The sequence below is a fragment of the Amphiprion ocellaris genome, chromosome 9 (assembly GCF_022539595.1).
Source record: "Amphiprion ocellaris isolate individual 3 ecotype Okinawa chromosome 9, ASM2253959v1, whole genome shotgun sequence".
Taxonomy (NCBI): Eukaryota; Metazoa; Chordata; class Actinopteri; family Pomacentridae; genus Amphiprion; species Amphiprion ocellaris.
The window spans coordinates 26,529,955-26,551,212 of NC_072774.1; the positions used below are offsets into that span (position 1 = coordinate 26,529,955).

At 41.0% G+C, this 21,258-nt stretch overlaps 1 protein-coding gene across 3 annotated transcripts in view; it reads right to left on the reverse strand.

The window, feature by feature from the left end:
- Window positions 1-21,258, reverse strand: part of LOC111562513 (CUB and sushi domain-containing protein 3) — a 233,827-nt gene that overhangs the window by 133,406 nt on the left and 79,163 nt on the right. For 2 of the 3 annotated variants that reach the window (XM_035943940.2, XM_023261087.3), the window contains exons 14-20: window positions 13,464-13,790; window positions 12,437-12,631; window positions 11,938-12,076; window positions 10,821-11,008; window positions 6,084-6,272; window positions 3,857-3,973; window positions 689-904 (exon numbers count right to left, since the gene is read on the reverse strand). In XM_035943940.2, coding sequence (XP_035799833.2) covers window positions 689-904; window positions 3,857-3,973; window positions 6,084-6,272; window positions 10,821-11,008; window positions 11,938-12,076; window positions 12,437-12,631; window positions 13,464-13,790 — 1,371 coding nt within the window. Of the gene's footprint in view, window positions 1-688; window positions 905-3,856; window positions 3,974-6,083; window positions 6,273-10,820; window positions 11,009-11,937; window positions 12,077-12,436; window positions 12,632-13,463; window positions 13,791-14,442; window positions 14,626-14,916; window positions 15,030-15,323; window positions 15,422-21,258 lie in introns of those variants that run through there. The other variant, XM_055013779.1, reaches the window with a different exon arrangement.

Consider the following 21,258-nt stretch of genomic DNA (forward strand, 5'->3'; position numbering starts at 1 on the left):
AGCAGACCCTCTCTCTCTCTGTTTTTTACTTTACTGTGTAAAGTCGCTCTCTCTCCGCCCTCTCCATCAACCCTGTTCACTCAGTATCACCATCTGTCTCATCTCCCCCCTTTTTCTCCATCTCCCTCCCTAGGCCTCACATCTGTACCTTCCATCTAGTTCTACATTCTCTAGTCTGTATGGGGGGCCCATTATTTCTGTAAAAGCCCCTTTGCCCTGCTGCCTCCTCTGTCCTCAGGATAACGGCCCACATGTTATGCTTTGATGATCATCCTCATCATGGTCAGACATCCTCTACCTGCATGACCCGCTGTCTCTTAATTATCCCCCTGTAATCGCCACAGGCCTGAGGCATGAGGCAAGCCTGCTCCCGCTCTGACCGACAAATCACTCCTCACATGTTACTTCCTGCATGCATTAGAGAGGCTTAGTGCTTTTGATCTCATTGTTGAAAGAACTGTCTTTTTCTTTCTGTCTGCCCGTCACTGCCTTTCCTCTTTGGTTTCCATCCCTTCTCAACAACTCCACCCACCACATTTTCAGCACCCTTACTCCTCCCTTCTTCCTCCTCCACACAATTCACCCTCATTTCTCCGTTAAAAAAACCACCCTGTCTATAAACGTTCCAATACCACCCCCCGCCCCCTCTAGTCCTCCTACAGACACAACCCACATGTGCCTTTCTTACCCGAAAAGGAGATGTTGAATCCCTGCAGTGAAATGGAAAAGTCAGAAATGAAGCGTAGCTGGGCCTTGAAGTTCCCGTACAAGCCGGCATTAACCGGCGCCGGCCTCTCTGAGCCGGTGAGTCGAGCCAGTGGCTGAGCGAAGCTGCCGTTTTCCGTTATCAGAAGGTAGTCATGGTGATCCTCGAGGTGGAAGGAGTGAAACGTGAACTGGACACCTTGGAGAAGAAAATGAAGGCCACTGTTAAGGGTGTTCTATAAAAAAAAAATCACTGATAGAGAGACAGAGAGTGCCTTAAAAAAATATGCAATTCATTCTTCCCAGGTTTAATCTGACCCATAAGGTCAACAAATGGATTTGTTTCTCAAAATTAAGGGCACGGTCTAAAACTGAATGTAGTGACCTCAAACTGAAAGTGAACAGAGCTATTAATTTTGAATGCCATTTTAATGAGTAAGACATCCATCTACAAAATGCATTTTTCATTTATTAAAAACTAAATATTTCAAGCAGCAGTAGGAATGGGCACACTAAAATGAAATAATCACTCTGCAACAAAGAAGATTAATTTTTAAAAAAATCATAAAATAATAAAACAAAAGGTAAAATGTCAGATAAGTAGAAAGCTGAAGAAGAATGGCCTTTCGACCTGTACCATGAGAATTTCTAAATATTTTTGGCACAAATTGTGAAACTAAAACTTCAGGGCAACACACCCCTAAGTAGCCAATGAGAAAAATTCACATGAGAACAAACTTGATTATAGATCATCAACAGCAGCAAGGAGAATCTAGATTGCCTTTGGGTAGTTTATGCTTTTTCCTTCATTTTCTAGCAACAAATATTTAATGTTTCCCAATTTACGTCAGTGTCTGTATGAATTGTACATTTCTCTTCCTTCATACTGTAACTCAGATCCAATAACATCCTCTTTCATCCATGATGGCCAGTTGGCTGCTTTACAGAACAATCAGTTCTGCCATTTCAATGCCATCTGTTGAATCTGTTCAAAAATGTCTATAATGTCCTCCACAACGTTGGGCTCACTTGATAAAGAAAAGTCCCAAATGGCCTTAAAATAAATACGAAAGAGGAATGATTGATTGTGCTCTTAAAAATGGCAATTAAATTACAGAGCAGAAAAGGCAAATGATCAATTAATCAAGAGCCATCCCTGTGAGGCGACTTCCCAACACTGTGATACAGCAGCTACAGTACGCTAAATTAAATAATAGTGACATAGCTGCCATCCCTAGAGAGGAAATCGTTTTTTCAATGAGTAGTCAAAAGGTAAAAATACAATCAGTGCTATGAAAAACAATTCAGAATCACTTTTCTCACATAAAATAAACATTTTGTTTTTCTCAAGTAGAAAACAGAACTCCTGATGGAATAACCATCTGTGTCTAATGTAGTGTTGATAAAAATTGAAGGCAATAAACTGAACAAAAACTATCTCAAGTAAAAGGAATATACGACATAGGACATGCACTATGGTACAGTAGCTATATCGTAGTTTAGGTTAGCTCTTTAGCTCAATGCACAGGTACTGGTACAACTGGTGCAACTTTAGAGCAAGTCTCAAAGTGATAAAAACTAGTCTGTCTATGTGAATTAAATGCAAAGACAATTATTTTGTTGATTTATCCAAATGTAATTATTCCTAAATTAAAATTTTCCATTGTAAATGGTGATTCTCTGGACTTCACAGATTTGTTTTCACTCAGCAAATCGTAGGATCTTCCATCTTTAAGTCACATACAATCAACTAAAATTGTGAAATCATTAAAAAAAATGCTTATTAAGCTTTGAAATATCAGATAGGGCAAATGTAAAAGTTCTTTGATTTCCAATTTTGCACAGCTTTTTATATGTTTTGAACAATATTTGCTGCTAACTGTCTTGCCCTCAATTCAGTTGCAGGTGCAATTAGGGTTGAATGTTAAAAGATCTATATAAGAAATCAAAAAAAGGATAATGCTGACAAAATATTTTTGTAATAATAAAGAATGTCACAATGCTGCTGTTGGTGTCAGTTATATAAGGAAGAATTAAGTCATTTAGTGGTCCTTCACTAATAAATTGTATGAAGTCTATTCATAAAAGCTACACACAGTCACGCACATAACAATTAACCTGCCACCATGAACTCAGTGGGTAGAAGTATGTGGACAGTAATTACATTATTAATATTACGTAACAATGTAGGGAACATTGATTAAAATCTTTGGAAAATCAAATGTGGGTATAATAGGATCTCCAAATAATCTCCTAAGAATACAAAATGGCACTTCAATGGGCCATTTGTAAAAGGATAATAAGAAACACCATGATATGAGGATAATATAGCCACGGTACCGAGATAAGCTCAGTGTGATATTATAATAATGAATGAGAAGCATCTTTGAGAACTGGTTAGCGATCACATAACTGACAGCGAGTCCAGAGATAACAGAATTAAACTAATAAAATAAAGAATAATTTGGGAAGACAACAGATACCAGGAATCTCTTAGCAAGTGAAGCGTTGAAATGTCAAAGCTATTCATTAAATGAACTCAGTAATACATGTAGAAAATGCAATAGTTTCCTAAAAGTGCAAAAATTCCATTTGACTGAGGAGCGTAAAAAGCACCCTACTGTACATCATTTGCTCAAATTAGCATATTAAGTGGAAAAACTACTGATAAAGAGGAACTCCAAAACAAACAATTCTTTGATACTGGAAAACACTTTTTAAAAAGTAGTCACGGGTAATTTTTCAACAAGTGAACACTTCAGAATGTAAAATTATTCCTACACTTTTTTCTGGCCAGGTGCCAGCGATAGGGAAAAGAAACCTGAAATTATCGTTTCTCACGTAAAATATGCACTTCATGCACTTCTCACTCTCTAATAATAAATCCCTGTGATGTTCAGGGCTCTTCTTCTAATTTATGGTCACATCATTTGACCATTATTAGGAATACTGAATATGTCAGTAAAGACTAGAACCATAAAAACTGTGTTGAATTCATTCAAGTACAAAACTAGATATGATCTTAAAATAACATATCTGTAGTTTAAGAGTTTCTAACTACATGTGGTTCAAGACCAAATGTATTTTGCAACACTGAATTTATACATATACAGTGAAAAATATATTATTTTAAATTAGCATGGTTCCCTACCTTTTCCATGGCTGACTTCTACAGTCCAGGTACAGTTCAGAGAGTTGGGATACAACTCAGGGTATCCAGGTGATAAGATGATCCCTCCAGGTCCCCTGATATCCCCACCACATGATGCTGAATTGGAAGAGAAGATAATGAGTGATAACTGTTGCTGAAAGAGATGAGAATTGTAAATGAACCAATAAATCCTTCACCTGAAGACAGAGCAGCGATTTAGATGAATAATGCATCTGAGTCATATTACATCCTGTCCTGCTATTTTTATGAGTACCTGTAATTCTGCCAACACAATGTTTTTTTCCTCTCCCTCTCTCCAAACCAGCCCTTCTGCCTAACAGGACAATAAATTATTCATTAATTCAGCTATCTATCCATATTTCCCTCTCTCCTGGTATTTTAAACACGATAATCCATTAAATTTACTTACAATATACAAGAAGTGACAAGCACACTCAGCGGATTAGAGCATCTGGATTTATTTCCATTGTGATGTCAAAGTAACTGTAAATTTTGTCCAAATACAAACAATTAGCGGGCAACTACTTTCCAATCAGGTTGGATAGATGGTCCAGTGGTGCCCTGCATGTAGAGCAGTTTAAGATGACGCAACAATCATGTCACATCAGCATTATGACTCATGAATAGTTGACTGTTGACATAATTTACTGCACAGAAAGCTCCTTATCTAATCAAAGGAAGTTAATGATATAAATCTCTATCCTCATTGGCTGGGAGGTTAATGTGAGATCTTCTTGAAGGTTATCTGCTGTAACTGGATGTTGTTCAAACCTGTACTTTTTTTTTTCATGGTGTCACTGGGTTTCATATGAACGGTCATTTCAGATGAAGCATAGTGCATCTTAAATATAGCATTCACTGAAATTAGACAAGATTCGTGTTTTGTTTTTTTCTCGTTCATACCTGTATGGTCTGTGGCCTGAATAACCTAGGGGTGGCAGTGCAGCCAAATGCATGGATGCTGTCCTCAAAAAAACAGCTAATGTTGGCAAATACTGGAAGTAGAGCAGTTGTGCATGTCATATTTTCCAAGTAATGAGTGTCAGATGATGTTTTAGAGGATCACTGGGATGCCTTGGGCTCCACAGCTGCACACCCACCCCATTCTTATCCTCTCTCCTTCCACCCTTGGGCCCCTCAAGAAAGCACAAAACATCAAGGCCTGAATCCTCACCCACCAACAAAATTATATCAAATATATTATTAATAAGCCAAAATTACATAAAGTCATTAAAAGTGGATGAGTATGCTTGGCAAATGATCTACTTTAGAGGCTCAATAGGCAGAGGGCCAAAGCATTTGGCACCAATCTGGCACACACCTAGGCAAGAAAACATCTGAGGAAATAAAATGCATTTTTAGAGCCACCACTGGGATGAAGCTGTATCATAAGCACGGCATGCTGCTCTCTGACAACCCTTGCATGTCTTTTATTTGTATCTCTGTTTCAGCTGAGTGATCCGTGACAAAGGGACATCATTTACGGTTTGTGCACTGCAGCAGTAATTGCCACGATTGTCCTTTAATGCTTCTAAACAAACTCAGCCCAGGGACTGAGAGATTATGTGAAATACACTATAAGAAACATGCAGAACTTCATGCTGTGAAGTGGAGTCTAATCGGTCTTCAGTATTACATGATTCAGTAAGTTATTCACGCAACCAGTGGGCGTATTCACCAAATAAAAAGCACTTTCACGAGTGTCAAGTGTTTGTTTGGTCAGTCAAACCAGCTGTAGGCTGCACATATCCAGTCAGTCATGCTTGTGTGATTACATCAACCCAACTAAACCATGCACTTTTTTATTAGGCTAAAGAGGACTTGTGAAACTTCTTGCCAGTTACTAGTGCAGCATGTTTAAAGTATTCATGGCTAACTGACAGTAGATACATACTTAGTGTTCTCAAAATTATGCTAACATCCTAGTTAGCTCATCTGGTGTAGTATCAAATTTAGGCATCTTTTCAAGTCTTCACCAAGCAATTTCCTTTCAGTTACTCTTAACATGTGTGCCAAAATTCCAAACTGACAACAAAGGTAGTCCTTGTATCTCCTGGTCTTTCAATTTTAAAAATTATTTCATGCCATATAGTATCACCCAGAGTCATTTTAACAACATAATTACAAAAAATTGCCGTGTTAAGTACTTCACTGCTGAGATTAAAGCCTCTGCTTAATTGCACAGGAAAAATTCCTGTAAACATACCATCACATGTGGGCAGTGCGTGGCTCCAAAAGTGGTTCTTCTCACAGACTAGCGGTTCCTCGTGGCTCAATCTATATCCTGGGTCGCACTGGAAGGAAACCGTGGAGCCGATGGACAGGTCATGGCTCAACCGTACACCATTCACTGGGATGCCAGGATCCATGCAGGAGTAGGTGTCCAATGTGACCACTAGAGGAAATAAAATCAAAAGCATTTGATTTTATGAATATGTTCGAAACAGTTGCACATATTTACAACAGTAAGTAAATGCATTAGTGTTGTATTTGTTTTTTAAACCAAGTCTTCTTTGAGCAACCACAAAGTTTGAGGAACTTGTCTAGTTAGTGTTAACCTACAAACTTGCTGAAATATGATCACAGTTACAAAGTCACGTGTTTTCACTGCATTGCATGCACATATGCATTTGCTTGAAGTGCAGCTTTACTGAAAGTGACTGCATTTCCATTCTGACACACTGTGTTTTAGATAATGTTGAAGTATTTATACAGAAGAAGTGATCTGATCATGCAAATCAAATATGACCTTTGTGCTTCAGAGGTATAATCAAGTCATACAGCTTTCATGAAACAGCACTTCTATTTTTGCAATCCCTGAAATTTCTAGGCCGCATTCATCTAAAAAAAAAAAAGTGCTGATGGAATCTTTGATGTTACAATCATCACAACAAAAGGTAGGTCTCAGGTCGCATACATAATATAGAAAGCAAATTTTCCAGAGTATGAGACTTACTTTGACTTTTATTTTGACTTTTAACTTCGCAAAAGAATCCTGGCTTACTCAGAAATGAAAAAAATATCCTCAACGACAAACAAAAGACATTTCAAACAATGACAAAGGCTGCTTCACATTATGGCACAACACAGTAGCGACTTTGTAGACAAATGTACTATTGCAGTGACAGCTGCAGTGTTTGACAGCTTCTTTCTGAATAACCTTGATAGAGTTGTCAGTTCCTTTGGTTTTTGAGCAGACAGGTTTTCATCTTCATGCTACAGTTTTTTGAAAAATCAGCAAGTCACCCACTGAGAGAAGGTCAAACGTCGATGTTAGATAAGTGCTGTGGTGGAATACAGGGCAACAGTTTCATGGGGAGAGAGAATTAGGGGTACAACCTGAGTGAAACTGTACAAATACACTTCTCCCTGCTCTATGCAAGTGTTGGACCGCCACTTCTGCTTGTCATAAAACATTTCTGTCTGCTGGTTTTGACACCGAGCTGGTTTCATAGTGCTTGTTCTCTCCTAATTCTCAGTGACGCAAGCTGCGAAGAGATGCCCCCATTTTTCCCTGTGATTTCCAGGACTGCCGCTTGGATATCTTCCAAATAGGGTTGCTTTTGATGCACTAAAAATATGCTGATTATAGGCACTGACTGGCAACAGTTGTGCTGTAGTTGTCAGGTCATCATTGGGTGGGTTTTTCTAAGGAGACATTTTCAGAATCCGTATTTTTAGCTCCCACTTTTGCCATTTCATTTAACACTTAAGCATTCATTTTATGGAGTTCCTGGGAAAATGTCTACAGTCAGTCTGTTTATTGTTCTATGCATCAGTCAGTATTTCCAGAGGAGCCATATCCACAAAGATATCACCAAAAAAAAGGTCATTTAGAAAAAAGTATGCCTAATCAGAGACAGATACCAGAAATGTTTTGTGCTACAACTATTTCTGTTTTTATTATTGTCTAATTGGGTTTTTAACTTTATTTATTTCATTGCTCATTTTATTCTCTTTTACCCTTTATTTATATATTTATGTATCTATTGTACTTATCTACTAATACTACTATTATTATCATTTTAGTCTTGTATTTAAGGTTTTATCCTGTATTTTTCCACTTGTTCTTTGCCTTACTTGGATGTGGTATTTTATTATTATATCTGGTGTTGTTGTATTAATTTATTTTGAGAATCTTTTACCGTGTTTGGACTGATTGGCCTTCTGTTGTTCAATGTTCTTCCTGAGTATCCTTTTTGTCCTGACTGTAAAGCACTTTGTGTAAACTCTGTTAATAAAAGGTGCTATACAGAATAAACTACTACTACTATCACCAACAGGAGTCACACATATTTTATGTACCTAATTCAGAAAATGAATTAACAAAGTTGTAGGTACTTCTACTTATCAGGTGTTGTTCTTCTTTCAAACGTACCTTGGTTCTAGTTAAACTTCTATCGCTTCAGATGACTGACTTAGTGAAAGGACTTAACATATCTTGAAAGAAGATCCTGTTCAGTACGTTCTTTATGTATCGTATCTGTGGCTCTGAGCTCAGCATTAAGTGGATTTAAAGGTACAAAACACACATTTAAAATTGCATCTATTACAGAATCAAAGACCAGATACACATGTTCAGGCAGTGAAACAAGTACCGTATGATCTGAAAAATGCAAAATAGCAAAAAAAATTCAACATGATTAAAATAAATATTAAATCTATAGATAAGAATTTATACTGCATAGCCTTCAAAAGTTGTTTTTAGCTATATGTACTGATATTTTTGACAGTATGTTTATAGATTTTCACTGACATTAGTAACCTGTATAACAATCCAGGCTGCCTGATTATCCCTGTGTGATAGCACGGAGCTTCCTTTTGTACTTCTACGCCTTCTTTTACTTCAGTAAAACTTGATATTTTTATTGAGGAAAGGACTGTGGAATTTTGGTTTAACAACATGTGCAAGAAGTAGAGCATTCATGGATCGCTGCTGCTACTCCACTATTGCTTGCAGGAATTGATCCCTAACCCAATAAAGTCTTCTAAAATGTGCTGTTTTTTTCATTTGCATTGAATGTGTGATTACATATTCTGTATATTTTTCAGTTTTATTTTGGTTTTTTTGGAACTGAACAGGTTTCCTACATACAAAGGTAATTATAGTGTTTCTGTGCTTCAGTTAACTCAGCGTAATTTACCTTTATCTTGTACCACCAATTTTACAAATGAAGTAGGCTAGGTTTCCCCAAAGTATTTCAGCAATAAGATAGGTCCTAAATGGCAATGGAAGAAGCTAATATGATCTTACTGTTATTGCTTTTCAATAGCCTCATCAACAAGAGAGAAATGCACTAGAGAGTGGAACATAATAAGACAAATCCACTTGTGGCCCTCTTTCAGTCAATAATACAGACATAATAACAAACTCTGTCTTATGAATCAAATTGAAATGACAGGGGTAATGGTGCTAGTGCAAACAATTGTGAAAATAGATGGCACTATGTCCAGAATATTTTTCTATTAGCTTTTTTAAAGCCTACCACTCCATGCACAATGATGAGAAAAGAAAAAAAATCTTACAATACAAACTCCCCTCAAATTCTGGCTAATCATTATCTTCAGTTGTGGACTTAAAGTCAACCTTTCTCTACAAGCTTTAGAAATCTTTATACTTTGGGTTACTGCTGCATCTGACAAAAGGTAATAAAATGTAAGAAAATATTTGGATAGCTTAACAATAAACAGGTCTCTCTCCCTGCAGGCATACTGTCATCCGGAATCACAGCTCCAGACACGCGTGTCTGATCAAGTCCTTTGTTGACACAAATCCCACAGCTCCACTGAACTTGTTCTTATTTACTTTCATCATTTGTTTACATTTAGGGTTTATAGCACAAGCGCTTGATTTTCCGCCACATGATACTGAAGACTAGCTGGAGAATTTGTATTGACTGCTACAGAGCTTCTATCTGAGAGCTTAGAGTCACCAAATGATTTTCAGCTTGTTTACTCAGTAGAAATGAACATTAACATGATTCTAGATGGCTGCTTTTTGCAGAAATATCGTGAACAGTAGAGGTAGCTTCTGAGATTAAAACAGCTGCAAAAGGAACATGAAAATTGCCTCTCTTCAACAGAAAAACATGACAAACGTGACATACAAACATACGGCTGCAGGGCCCTAATTAACCCAACATTTCAACAATGATAGTCTTTATATGAATAATGGCATAATGTGCACTATACATCAAGCTAAATGAAGCTTTCAGCTTTACAAAGTGGAAACATCTCAAGCAGAAGACTATTAACTAGATAAATAATTTAAAAGTTCATGCAATTAACTTCTGCAACTAGTATTAACACAATTACATACCATACTTTTGCAATTATACATTCAAAGTACAGCTCACGTTGCCCTAACATTTCATTTTTATTTTACCAGAGGCATCCCCAACCTCTCACACAGTCCTTGCTAACAGTTTTTAAACTACTAAACTGTCTTAATTATTTGTGAATTGTGAAGAATTTACAGCAGTCAACAGAAAATAGAAACAACTGTGTTGACCTTGGTTTGCTTCCCTTCCCAAAATAAGCAGTGTTTGAAATAATGCAGTCTCACTCTTAACTTGTTATCCTCATAGCTAAACTGAATAAATTTGGTTTCAGCATGAGAAGCGAAGCTCATTAGGCCAAGCTGTTGTGATAATACTGGTGTTGTTGCGTAATCCATCTGAAACACATCCTCAACACGGTTTAGTGTTGACACAGAGAAACGCCATGAAAGTGTCACAAGACAAGCTGGCCAGTTTAATTTTACAGCCCTTTTAACCACAGCACGCTTGAGCTTGTTTTGTTTTTGTTTTATTGGAAATATCTATGAAGAACATTCATCTTAAATCAAATCTGATCCAATATTTATGCAACATCCAAGAAATAACTGATAAGACATAACTCATCTATATTCACGTTCTGCAGTGTTTCAAAGCAACGCTCTCACCTTCGTAGAAGATCTTGAAACCACTGTTTGATCGACTGTTATCGGTGGTAAACAGCAGATACAGGAAGCTACTGCTGCTAAACAGGAACTGTGGCACTTGGGTTCCATTAAATGAGCCAATCAGAGGAGAGAGCAGGTTGGGACCATCATGTACTTCCAGAAAGTCATAACTGAGCTCAGTTTGAAACCTTTAAAGAGAAGAGAGACAGAGCTGCAGAATCAACAATAATTTGTATTCAGAACAATATTTCTAGTTCGACAGAGAAAACATTGTAATTTTCTGGAGATAGATGAGAAGAAATTTCTTGCTCTGCAAACATTCCAATAATTGCCATAGTATAAGATCAATGAGCTTCTTGGAAATGTGACATATATAGATCTGTGGCCAGCCTCTGGTCTCAACATCGTCACACAACGGATATTACAACATACAGCTTCAATATGAGCATGAATGTTATTGAGAAAATATCTTCCTGTGTCTTCAGATTGAAATCAGTGCTTTCTTTATGTTCTTAATAAACAAAAAAAAAAGAGATGTGCATGTAAGCTCAAGTATAATGCCGCCATAAATTGCAGAAAGTAGGCTAAGGTTCCCTGAAGTCCTTTAAAATAAAGAAAGGAAGTTGGGTTCATTTCACAAAAACAAAATCATAGGAAAAGTATTTATTTGTTTACAAAGAAGCGACTGAAAGGACATCTGAAAAAAAACGGAGAATTTTCTGGTTTTCAATGTTAATAATGATCTTAAAATGAGTTTTTTTTTTGTTGTTGTTACAGCTCTGAGGAAGTGAGTGAAGCCAGTAAGCAAAATAAAGGAAACACTCAAGGCTTTCAACAATTGTGAAAATTGAGTCCATGCTTATAGATGCTTATAGGGCCGAGGGAAGGCCATGTGTGTTTGTGCCCATGTCCACTGTGTGCATAAATGTTATGTGTGCATGTATTTAATTAAGAAAGATCAGTGTCTGATTGTATTTAAGTAGATGAGTACTCACGCAGTACCAATATATGGACATACTACAAGATTGATTGTGGACTATGTCAGTTTGTGTCTATCTTTGTGGGAGTGTGTGTCTTTGTTTCCACGCCTGAGTTGTTACCATACTGTCATACAGACCTGTCAAAGCTAATCTTGATGGAGCGTCCCGTCTCGGCCTCGATGACCCACTCACAACTCAGGGAGTCTTTGTAGTAGCCGGGCCACCCGGGGGAGAGGATGACACCAGACGGCCCTGAGTAGTGTCCCCCACAAGGAGCTGAAGGAGAGAGAGGAGGGGGAATATTTAGAGGAATGGGGAAAATAAATATATAAGAGAGGAGAGGAGAGGAGAGGGAGAATAAAAATTGTTGTTTTAAAGATGATACTACTCCATATTCTGTTTGTACCCACATGAAAAATACAGAAAAAATGTTCATATAGGATGAGTCACCAAAGAACTGGAGTTACACAAATACCTGAAAATAAAAGTAGCCTGGTTTGGGTGGACTGAGCGGCGAGTTTCACATAACCCACTCACTTTTTTTTAACCAAATTCTCTCTGTTCTTTCTTTCTCATCCCAACTGAACAGATGACTTATCTATCCAACATCCACACAATCATTTTGCATCTCAGTACCTTCACATTTGGGGATGAGTCCGCTCCACATCACCTTGCCTTCCTCCAGATGGCATGTGATGGTGTCAGCCCCCTGAGTCTTGATGAAGCCCTCCTCACAGACCACCGAGATGATGCTCCCCAGCTGGAAACTGTCCCCAAAGCGCCGAGCATTCAACGGTATGCCCGGGTCAGGGCACTCATTACGTCCAAAAGCTTGTAATGAGAAGAAAGAGAACAAGATCTGGTGACAAACGCTCTTGTGTGAATGAGAAATGGGGTCTTTGAGCAGCAGGGAGATAAGGGAAATGGATGTAGCTGTCCGTAAGGGAGGAAAAAAACCTACAGAGGTCTGCTCTGCACACCTGAGGTTGACAATAGCTTCTGCCTTTAGCGTTTGCTAGGCTTTCCCGAAGAGAAAAAAGAAATACAATAGCATTGTAATAAGCAACAAGGCGTAAGAATTCAACACTATCACGGCTTGAAATGGTGCTTTTTGTGCGCCTCTTCGGTTGCAACCTAGAGCCTTTTTCCTTGAAGCTAAAACGTGCGTCAAAACACATTTGTCCAGATTAATATGTCTATTCTAACTCATCTGTAATTTGGTCATGTCACTTCCACTTTAACTGTAACCTCTGATGTTTCATTTTTTTTGGCATATTGCTTCAATTCACTGTAAAGTGTCTTTAGATGCAGTAAATTCATGTGTTACTATTATAAAACAATCTTTGAAAAGAGGAAGAATGATGAGAATTTGTTTTGACTGAGAAGAAACAGATTCACACGAATTAGAGGTGCTGCTGAAATTCATTTCCTCCTTTATTACTAATAGAATATAAAATGCATGTTTTTTGCAGCCAATTCATTTTTCTGTTGTTAATTGTCTCCAAAAAGTGAGCAAATGCAGAGCGCAGAGAATCAGTCTTAATATTTGCTCACAGATAATAATCACACTAATCCCCAAACATAAAAAGAACAAAGGTGGCTGTCTTTATTTGACTACAGATGCTTTAATGTGATATTATTGTTTCATCAAGCAGTCACTTACTGCTATACGTAATGTTGAACCCTCGCCCAGACATGGAGTGATCAGCCTGAAACTCCAGCTGCAGAACGTTGCTGTTGGATGTCAGGTGGGACGGAACTTCTGCTCCGGAGAAGCGTCCGAGTATTGTGGCTCCAGACTGATCTCCGTCTTTGATAGTAAGAAAGTCGTACGGAGGCTCTAAGTCAAAGTCATTGAAGGCCAGATGGATCCTGGAGCCTGGCTCAGAGATAATCAACCACACACAGTTGAGGTTGTTCCCGTAGCCTTCTGGGTAATCGGGAGACAACACCGTCCCCATGGGTGCAGTGAAGTTGGAGAAACAGGGGACTGTGTGATAGAAGCGGAGCAAAAAACAATGGTAATGACTGAAGAAATTTGAAGACTATTTGTTTTACAGAGGATCTTAGTGGCTACATGCCGGTCTATACTGTAGATTCTGTACAGAACAATGTCAGAACTGTATAAGTAGTGCAGCAATCAGGAGGCAGCGCTGCTCCCATGAGTGTTGAGTATCTGGAGATACTGTAAGTGGGATGGAGCAGAGGAGCTGGTGTACAAAAATACAGACATATGGCAATACTGGCACACAAGACTACTGCAGACTGTCCCAACGGACACAGTTAACTTGGAGAAAAAGACGTCTTGATTTTTGCTATGGATATGGGTTATGTATATTGAAACAAAAAGAAAGAATTTAGGTTGTCTCAACGAAGGACAAAGTACAGTATAATGCAGGCTCCTTTCTCCAGAGTATTTCTACAGTATAACAATGTGTACCCTACTTTCTTCACTTTCAAATCAACCCTAAATAGCATTGCCATATGCTATCAAGCTCCCTTTATAAATTCTGTATACTGCTGGCTGTTGGCGTGCTTAAATAACACTCTCCAATAGCCTGGTGTCATTGTGAACTTTCCAAGTGCATAAACACTTGCTTTATTTGCTGTCATGAAAAATAAAAATAATGTATGAGACTCACATATGCAGATGGGGATATTAGCTGACCACTGATTGTTGTTCTGGCAGGTTATCATCCTCTCCCCGATGAGCTCAAATCCAAACTGGCACTCAAAGCGCAAAACATCGCCATTTAAAAAACCACTGCCCTCCTGGTAGCCATACAGAGGAGTTCCAGGGTCACCGCAACTCTCTTTGTCAATTTCTGTGGAAGGAGAGAAGGAAGGATGGCAACAAGAGAGAGATAATGGGAGAAAAGTAGAGAATTAAGTCTAGCCAAATTGTTGGAGATATTTTTTTTCCTGAACATTATCTGTACAGGTCCAGTTAAAGAGTCTGAGAGTTGGATTGAGTAAGTTTTGCAGAAGATAAAGAAGAGACAGGCAGACAGACAAAATGACAGAAAGGCAGGCAGGAGAATAGACTCGTTGCTGCCCTGAAAGACAGCCACATGAATATAGACAGACTTCGGTGCTGATATCATCTCTCAGTCTACCTTTATAGTTGATCTTGAAGCCAATTGAGCCCACACTCTCATCAGACTGGAGATGAAGCCACATCTGATGGGACATGCTGACAATCAGGTCTGGGACAAAGCTGCCAGTCAGCCTGCAGACAGGACAACAAAAATGTCACTGCGGGATCAAAATGCCCTTTTCAAGCATCCTCTCATCACACGATATTAAAATAAAAACCATTGCGGCTTTAACATAGATTGATGCACACTTTAAACTATTGCAAAACATTAAAAAAAAGAAAGAAAAAATGTTTTTAAAATTGCTTTAGAACAGTCTAAAAATCCACAAACAAGCTCTGACACATCATCAGATCAGATTTGACTGCAAATTAGGCTTTTATAACATATCTACAACATCTAAAATTGGTATTTTATGCAGTACTTACACTTGGATTATTGTTTTAGAGTCGCCTACTTCCCCTCCATCTCCGATGGTCAGAGAATCGTACCCGATTTCCAGGTCGAATTCTTCGAAGTTGATCTGAATAACCTGTTGTTTAAATACAATGAAAGCTGTTTTTTTTTTTTCTTGTCTGCATTTGTTCTCATTGTTTAACTCCACAAAAGAGGTGTCAACATTGTATGAGATTGATGCATATTTTAGTCTTGCAGCCAAATATTTTAATATTTAGTGCATGTGTGTGACCATCACCGGCCCTCCCTGAAAGCTAAGCAGATATTCTTTATTAGAATTCCCTATGATGAGCCAGGGAGGGCAGTGCTACACCTCAGTGATGTGTGGGGGAAACAAAGACTGGACAGGATGAACAGGATGAAAAGGGATAGAAAATAACAGGTGGTGCTATTGCAATTAAAGATTGTAAGGTGGTGTGTTATTCCCAACTACTAACTGCCCATCAATAAAACAGAAAGAAAAAAAAATAAATTAGCTAAAAAAAGAAAACCAACACAAAAGAAAACGAGATTCAATAAATAAATAAATAAATAAACAAGTAGTACTGAGCACCATAATTGTGGATGTCTTGACAGTATAGAATAGGATGGAATAGAATAGGCCAGAAGAGGATACCAGTGAAGGAGAGAATGAGTTTAGGGTAGAGACTCTGGAGAGATTCTCAGCACATTCTGGCGGGACCCATCATTCACTGTCAATGGGACTCGGCAGTAGCTGGCGAGACCTGATCAAACATGCAAGTGTGAAGGACCCCGAAGCCCAGAACAGCAATCACGGCAAGGCAGGGCCAAGCCAACAGGGCACCCCTCCCCCCGGGCCGTAGGAGCCACAGGGCGGCGCCCCCAGAGAGCCACCGGGGCCACCGTGAACAACGCGGACCCGGAGAACAAGAGGGAGCAGCTACCGACACCCCCAGCGCGCCCAGACCGACCCAGGCGGCCCGGGGCACGAGGACCCACCCGCCACCCAAACCCCAACCCCACCCACCCCAGCCCCCACCCGACCATCCACCCCACCGTCCCGCCCGCCAAACCCCACCCCCTCCCCCGAGGGGGCCAGCGGCCCCACACAGCCAGGAAGCCAGACACAGGGGCCGAGCGGCCCACCGAAGGGATGGCAACCAGCCCATCACAAGGCAGGCCGCCACCGGGAGCCGGTCAGAGGAAATCGGAGCCGGGACCCGATGTGAGTCCAGAGGGTAAAAATGGACAGTGTGGTGGGGCCCGGCGACGCCAACAGGGAGGCACCCCGCATACCCCCCGCACCAGGCCCCAGGTGAGCGCAGTACACCCAGGGCCCCCACTCCCCGCAATGCGCCCTGACAACCCACCAGGACAGAGCCACCACATGCCACCAGCCCGCAGTACAGCTACAGCGCCCACCAGGACGGCCACTCCAGCCCTCGCAGCCCACCAAGAGCCATCGCACCAGCCTGGACCCGTCGGGCACGCAAGAAAACCCCCCCAGGCCACAGCCCCCAGGTCCCGGGGACCCCCCAGCCACAGCAACACGGATGATGGTCCACCCCCGCCACCCCATAGCCATAAGGGGGCCGGGTCCCACCAGCGAGGTCATATTAGTGAAATCCCCCCATTACTATTACCTATTAATACGTCTCCCGATCCCAGACTGGAGACATTATCCCTGCACCGTGGTAGTGTAACCCTGAGTGTCATGTGGTGCATTAAAAGTGGGGAGGCTGGGCGAGGCGTCCAGGGGGCGGGCCAGAGGACCACAGAGGATGGCTACTCTGCAGCCTACCCTGACCCAAGTTCCCCGAGCGATCCCAGACCTACCCCCAAGGTGTGAGTGTGTGTGGTGCATTAAAAAGAAATTAGAGAGCAGGGGAGGCAAACAAGAGGGTGATGGGGAAGAGACAAGGCCGTAGAGCCCTGCCATCCGCCCCACCACAGAGCCCATCGTTCCTGCCCCCACCTGCTCTCAGGGCCCTAACTGTTGTGTCCCTATATGTGCCTAAGAGTTGCTATGTACAGTGATGTGTGAAGTATGTGAAGTGCACAGTAAGAGGCAGTCTGGTGTGGATCCGGCCCAAGAGGACAGAGCAGCGGGGGAGACAGGTAGTAAGACCACCGGTACTGATGCAGAGGGCCCCCAGAGCCCAGAGGCAAGAGGCCGAGGTGGGCCCACACGAACCCGACTGGCCCGGCCAGCACCACAACCCCCGGAAGTCACAGCGCTAGAGCAGCACCCCGGTAGGCGCCATAGCCCCACCACGGGCCAGCCGCATGCAGCACCCTGCCCCGGAGGGAGGACCAGGCCGCATCACCAGGAAGCAAGGGCCATGAGCCCCCACGCCCACCCCGGAGCCGGCACGTCCAGGATGCAGGGCGCCCACCCCGCAGCACCACCGAGACCCCACCCACCCCACCACACCCCAGGACCGCACCGGGCCCGGACAGAAGCCCCCAGCCAGCAGAAACTAATCTCCAGTGGCGGCACACAGGCAAGTACCAATGCCTGTGCCCAGATGAGCCAGAGCCACCCCCCCAGAGAGACCACCAGGCCCCCATGCCAGACCCCCAGGCAGCGGCGGGCCGCAGGCCCCCCCAGGGGAGGGAGAGGGGCAAGGACGAGCGACCAGGCAGGAGAGGAGGGAGGAGGAGGGAAGCAGAGCAGGAAGGGACAGGGGAGCGACCGGAGGGCCGACCCACCCCAAACCCCAGGGCCAGCCAGGGCACCCCAGAAGAGACCAGCCGCCGCCACCCCCAAGGCCCCGGGAGAGCGCACAGACCCAGCAGACCCAGGGCTCAAAGAGAGAGACACCGGGGACACCCACCCCCAGGCAGAGGGGCCCGAGCCACGCCGGCCCCGCAGAGCCAGAGAGCGACCCCAAGAGCAATAGGGAAAGGACACCACCAGTGTATGCACACAGCCTTGAAGTCCATGGTGCCATCCTACTTAAAAAGGTAGAGGGTTAATGAACTGAAATAAAGCAGACAGAAGTCAGACCATACACACAGACAGAATAATAATTACAATTTTATGAGGGAAGTGGCATAATGAAAGCTGTTTTGACAGTCTGTCTTTTGCTAAGCAGTCCTGTGACTGTATATTAAACTGTATTTGCAAACATTCTTCTTCAAGCTTTAATTTCCATCAACATTGATACACATAATATAATATTGTAAAGTCTTGACCAGTGTCCGCCGATGACACGCAATATAAATAAAATTGAATTAAACTGACAACATTTTTTCTGGCCCTGAGGTGATTATTTTAACACCCAACTGGTTCAAACAGACAGTTCTACTGACAGACACTGCCTCCCTCAGAGTCAATCTTCTTCACAATATTCATTTAAATAAGCCGAAGCAATTCAATCAAATGAGCAGTTATTCTAACTTATTCTCAACTTTATTACCAAATAACCCACCATCTCATTTATATGAAATTTATAACACAGCTGCTCCATTCCATAACTTGCCTTCTGAGAAAATGTTTAAACTGTAAAAGGCAAACCCACAGACAAATGCTTTGTGAAGCCATATACGTTTATACAAGCAGACGGCAACATATTTGCCAAGTAGTTGTGCAAAATCCTTCTATCTCATCATTCGGACAGCTGCATAACACAGATTATATTCTGGTAGTTTTATGAATTATGGAGCACCTACGCCTAAAACTCAAATTAACAATGACATAATGAAAAAATTAAAAGTAAATAAAGTGCAGTTCACATCGAATTTTTGACTGTTAATAGCATCAGGCTTTGACAACGAGTGCATCTCCATCCACACAAATAAAGGACGCCGTAAACATTCTTCAAAGCCGTATAGGAACTGACAACAGCATCATTTCACTTTGCTTTAGAACACAAACCAAATTCTAGGATCCAATCATAGGAAGGCAAATTCCAGAGTTTGGAATTATTAATTGCCTGTCCACACTCACCCTTGAGAAATTTTCCTTAGCTGTCACTGGTATGTCTTTTTGCCCTCAACAAATGTACATAACATTACAAAAGATGACATGTTTAATGATAAACTGGCAACAGCTGCTTACACTAATAATAATCATGTAAAACTGAGTCCACTGCAGAGACAGTCTACAATAACACCACATTATCTCAGCCTGCACTTTGTCTGCTCGGATTAGTGATGAAAGGAAGGATGTTGTAGAGACACTTGTGTCACATCTGTTGATGACAAACATATGATGGCTGTTCGCTCATCCTTAGCCTCCCTTTTTGTGGCCATGGGGAGAACAATGCTTGCACAATATCCATGTATAACAGCCTCATTACAACGCACACATAAGCATAATTACCATAATAACACTAATGGATCAAGTTTCAGGGCCAAGTCAGTGGCTTGCTTGCCTAAGAGAGAGCACAGTGGCACAAAGCTGGGGCATTTGCCAGTCCTAGTGATTTCTGAATGAGTGTTGGTTGGTTAGTTATTGTTTATTAGCAGGACAGCACTTCGTTAAAGACCCAATATGTATGACTCAACGGATGGAATACGAATAGAGAGACAAATGGCCATTTGGAGAACAGCTTTGACCTCTTTACTTTGGGGAAAAGCTGCCCTCATTCAGTCATTATTTCTCACCATTTCTGTTACCCCAGATGACTGAAGCAAATCACTCAACTGCAAACAGCCAAGGTCAAATTGGTAGTTTAGTGAGAGCTTAAATACAATTCACTGCATCTATGCACATTAATAAGGGACAGTAACAATGAACTTAAGCCAAAACACATGCATATTCTATGTAACCTTTTCCTTCCTTGGGAAACCCTTGGAAAATGAATTAATACATGAATGTGTATCCAGTAAGTGGATGCTGAAGTAAAAAGGTTGGGGTTTCCTCACTGGGGGAACAGGAAAAAAATTGCCAGTTTGTCTTTATTATACAACTAATGTGGGACTGTGAGACTTGTTTGTGAAAAACACATTTGAGACATACAGCATATTACTTACACTCATATGTAAAATTGCTCTGGGATTCATTCAATTAATGAATCAAAAAAATAAAAGCTAAAGTGTAATCTTCAAAAAAAAAAATCATGTGCAGTGCAAAGAGACTACTAAACGGTAAATTTTACAAGTGGTAGCTGAGTATTTATCACTTTAATGGGACTGCAGGTAATAATGGCACTGCACAAGACTTTTCCCTTCATTATTTTCACCAACTATAAGAGTAATCATGAGTCTCATTGGCCTCTAATCTGTGTCTTAAAAACATGCATTTTTATTTTAGAAATATCTACTTTATTAATGCTGCAATGCAGATGTAAATAGGTCAAAACTTTCATTGTACACTGTAAAGATGACATAATTGTGTTTTGTGAATAATACCTGTATTTAATAGCTCAATTCAGACAAGTGATAATGAGAAAAATTAGTCGGCAACAAAAGGTCTGCTATTCCTGGATTTCTGCATGACAACTGTAGCAGGGTTTTCATTTAACAGAGAAACAGTAAGAATACTACCAACAACAAGCTGAAGAAACCTTTTCTACTACCTTGTTCGGATCACTGGCAGTGATGATCCACACACACTGGGAGTTGCTCTCATACTGAATTGGGAAGTTAGGGGATGTAAAAGTCCCTGAGGGTCCCTGCAGATTCGACCCACATGTTTTCACTGTAAAAGTATGAGAGAAATATGAAAACACAGAAAACGTACAGTGTGCAAAAGTTTCAGGCATTTTAAATGTTTACATTCTCAATCACACAAAGTCATCATCAAGCTCAAATACATTCTGTAGCATAAAAGCAACCTCAGCTGTATAACCAGAGTCAGAAAGAACTGCCAGCAAACAGGAGTCCTGCAACAGATGGTTTGGCCCACAGAGGCTTGATCTCAACATCATGGAGTCAGTCTGGGATTAAATAAAGAGATCTTCCAGTTCATAAAGTTCTCCAAGATGCCAAGAACAAGCT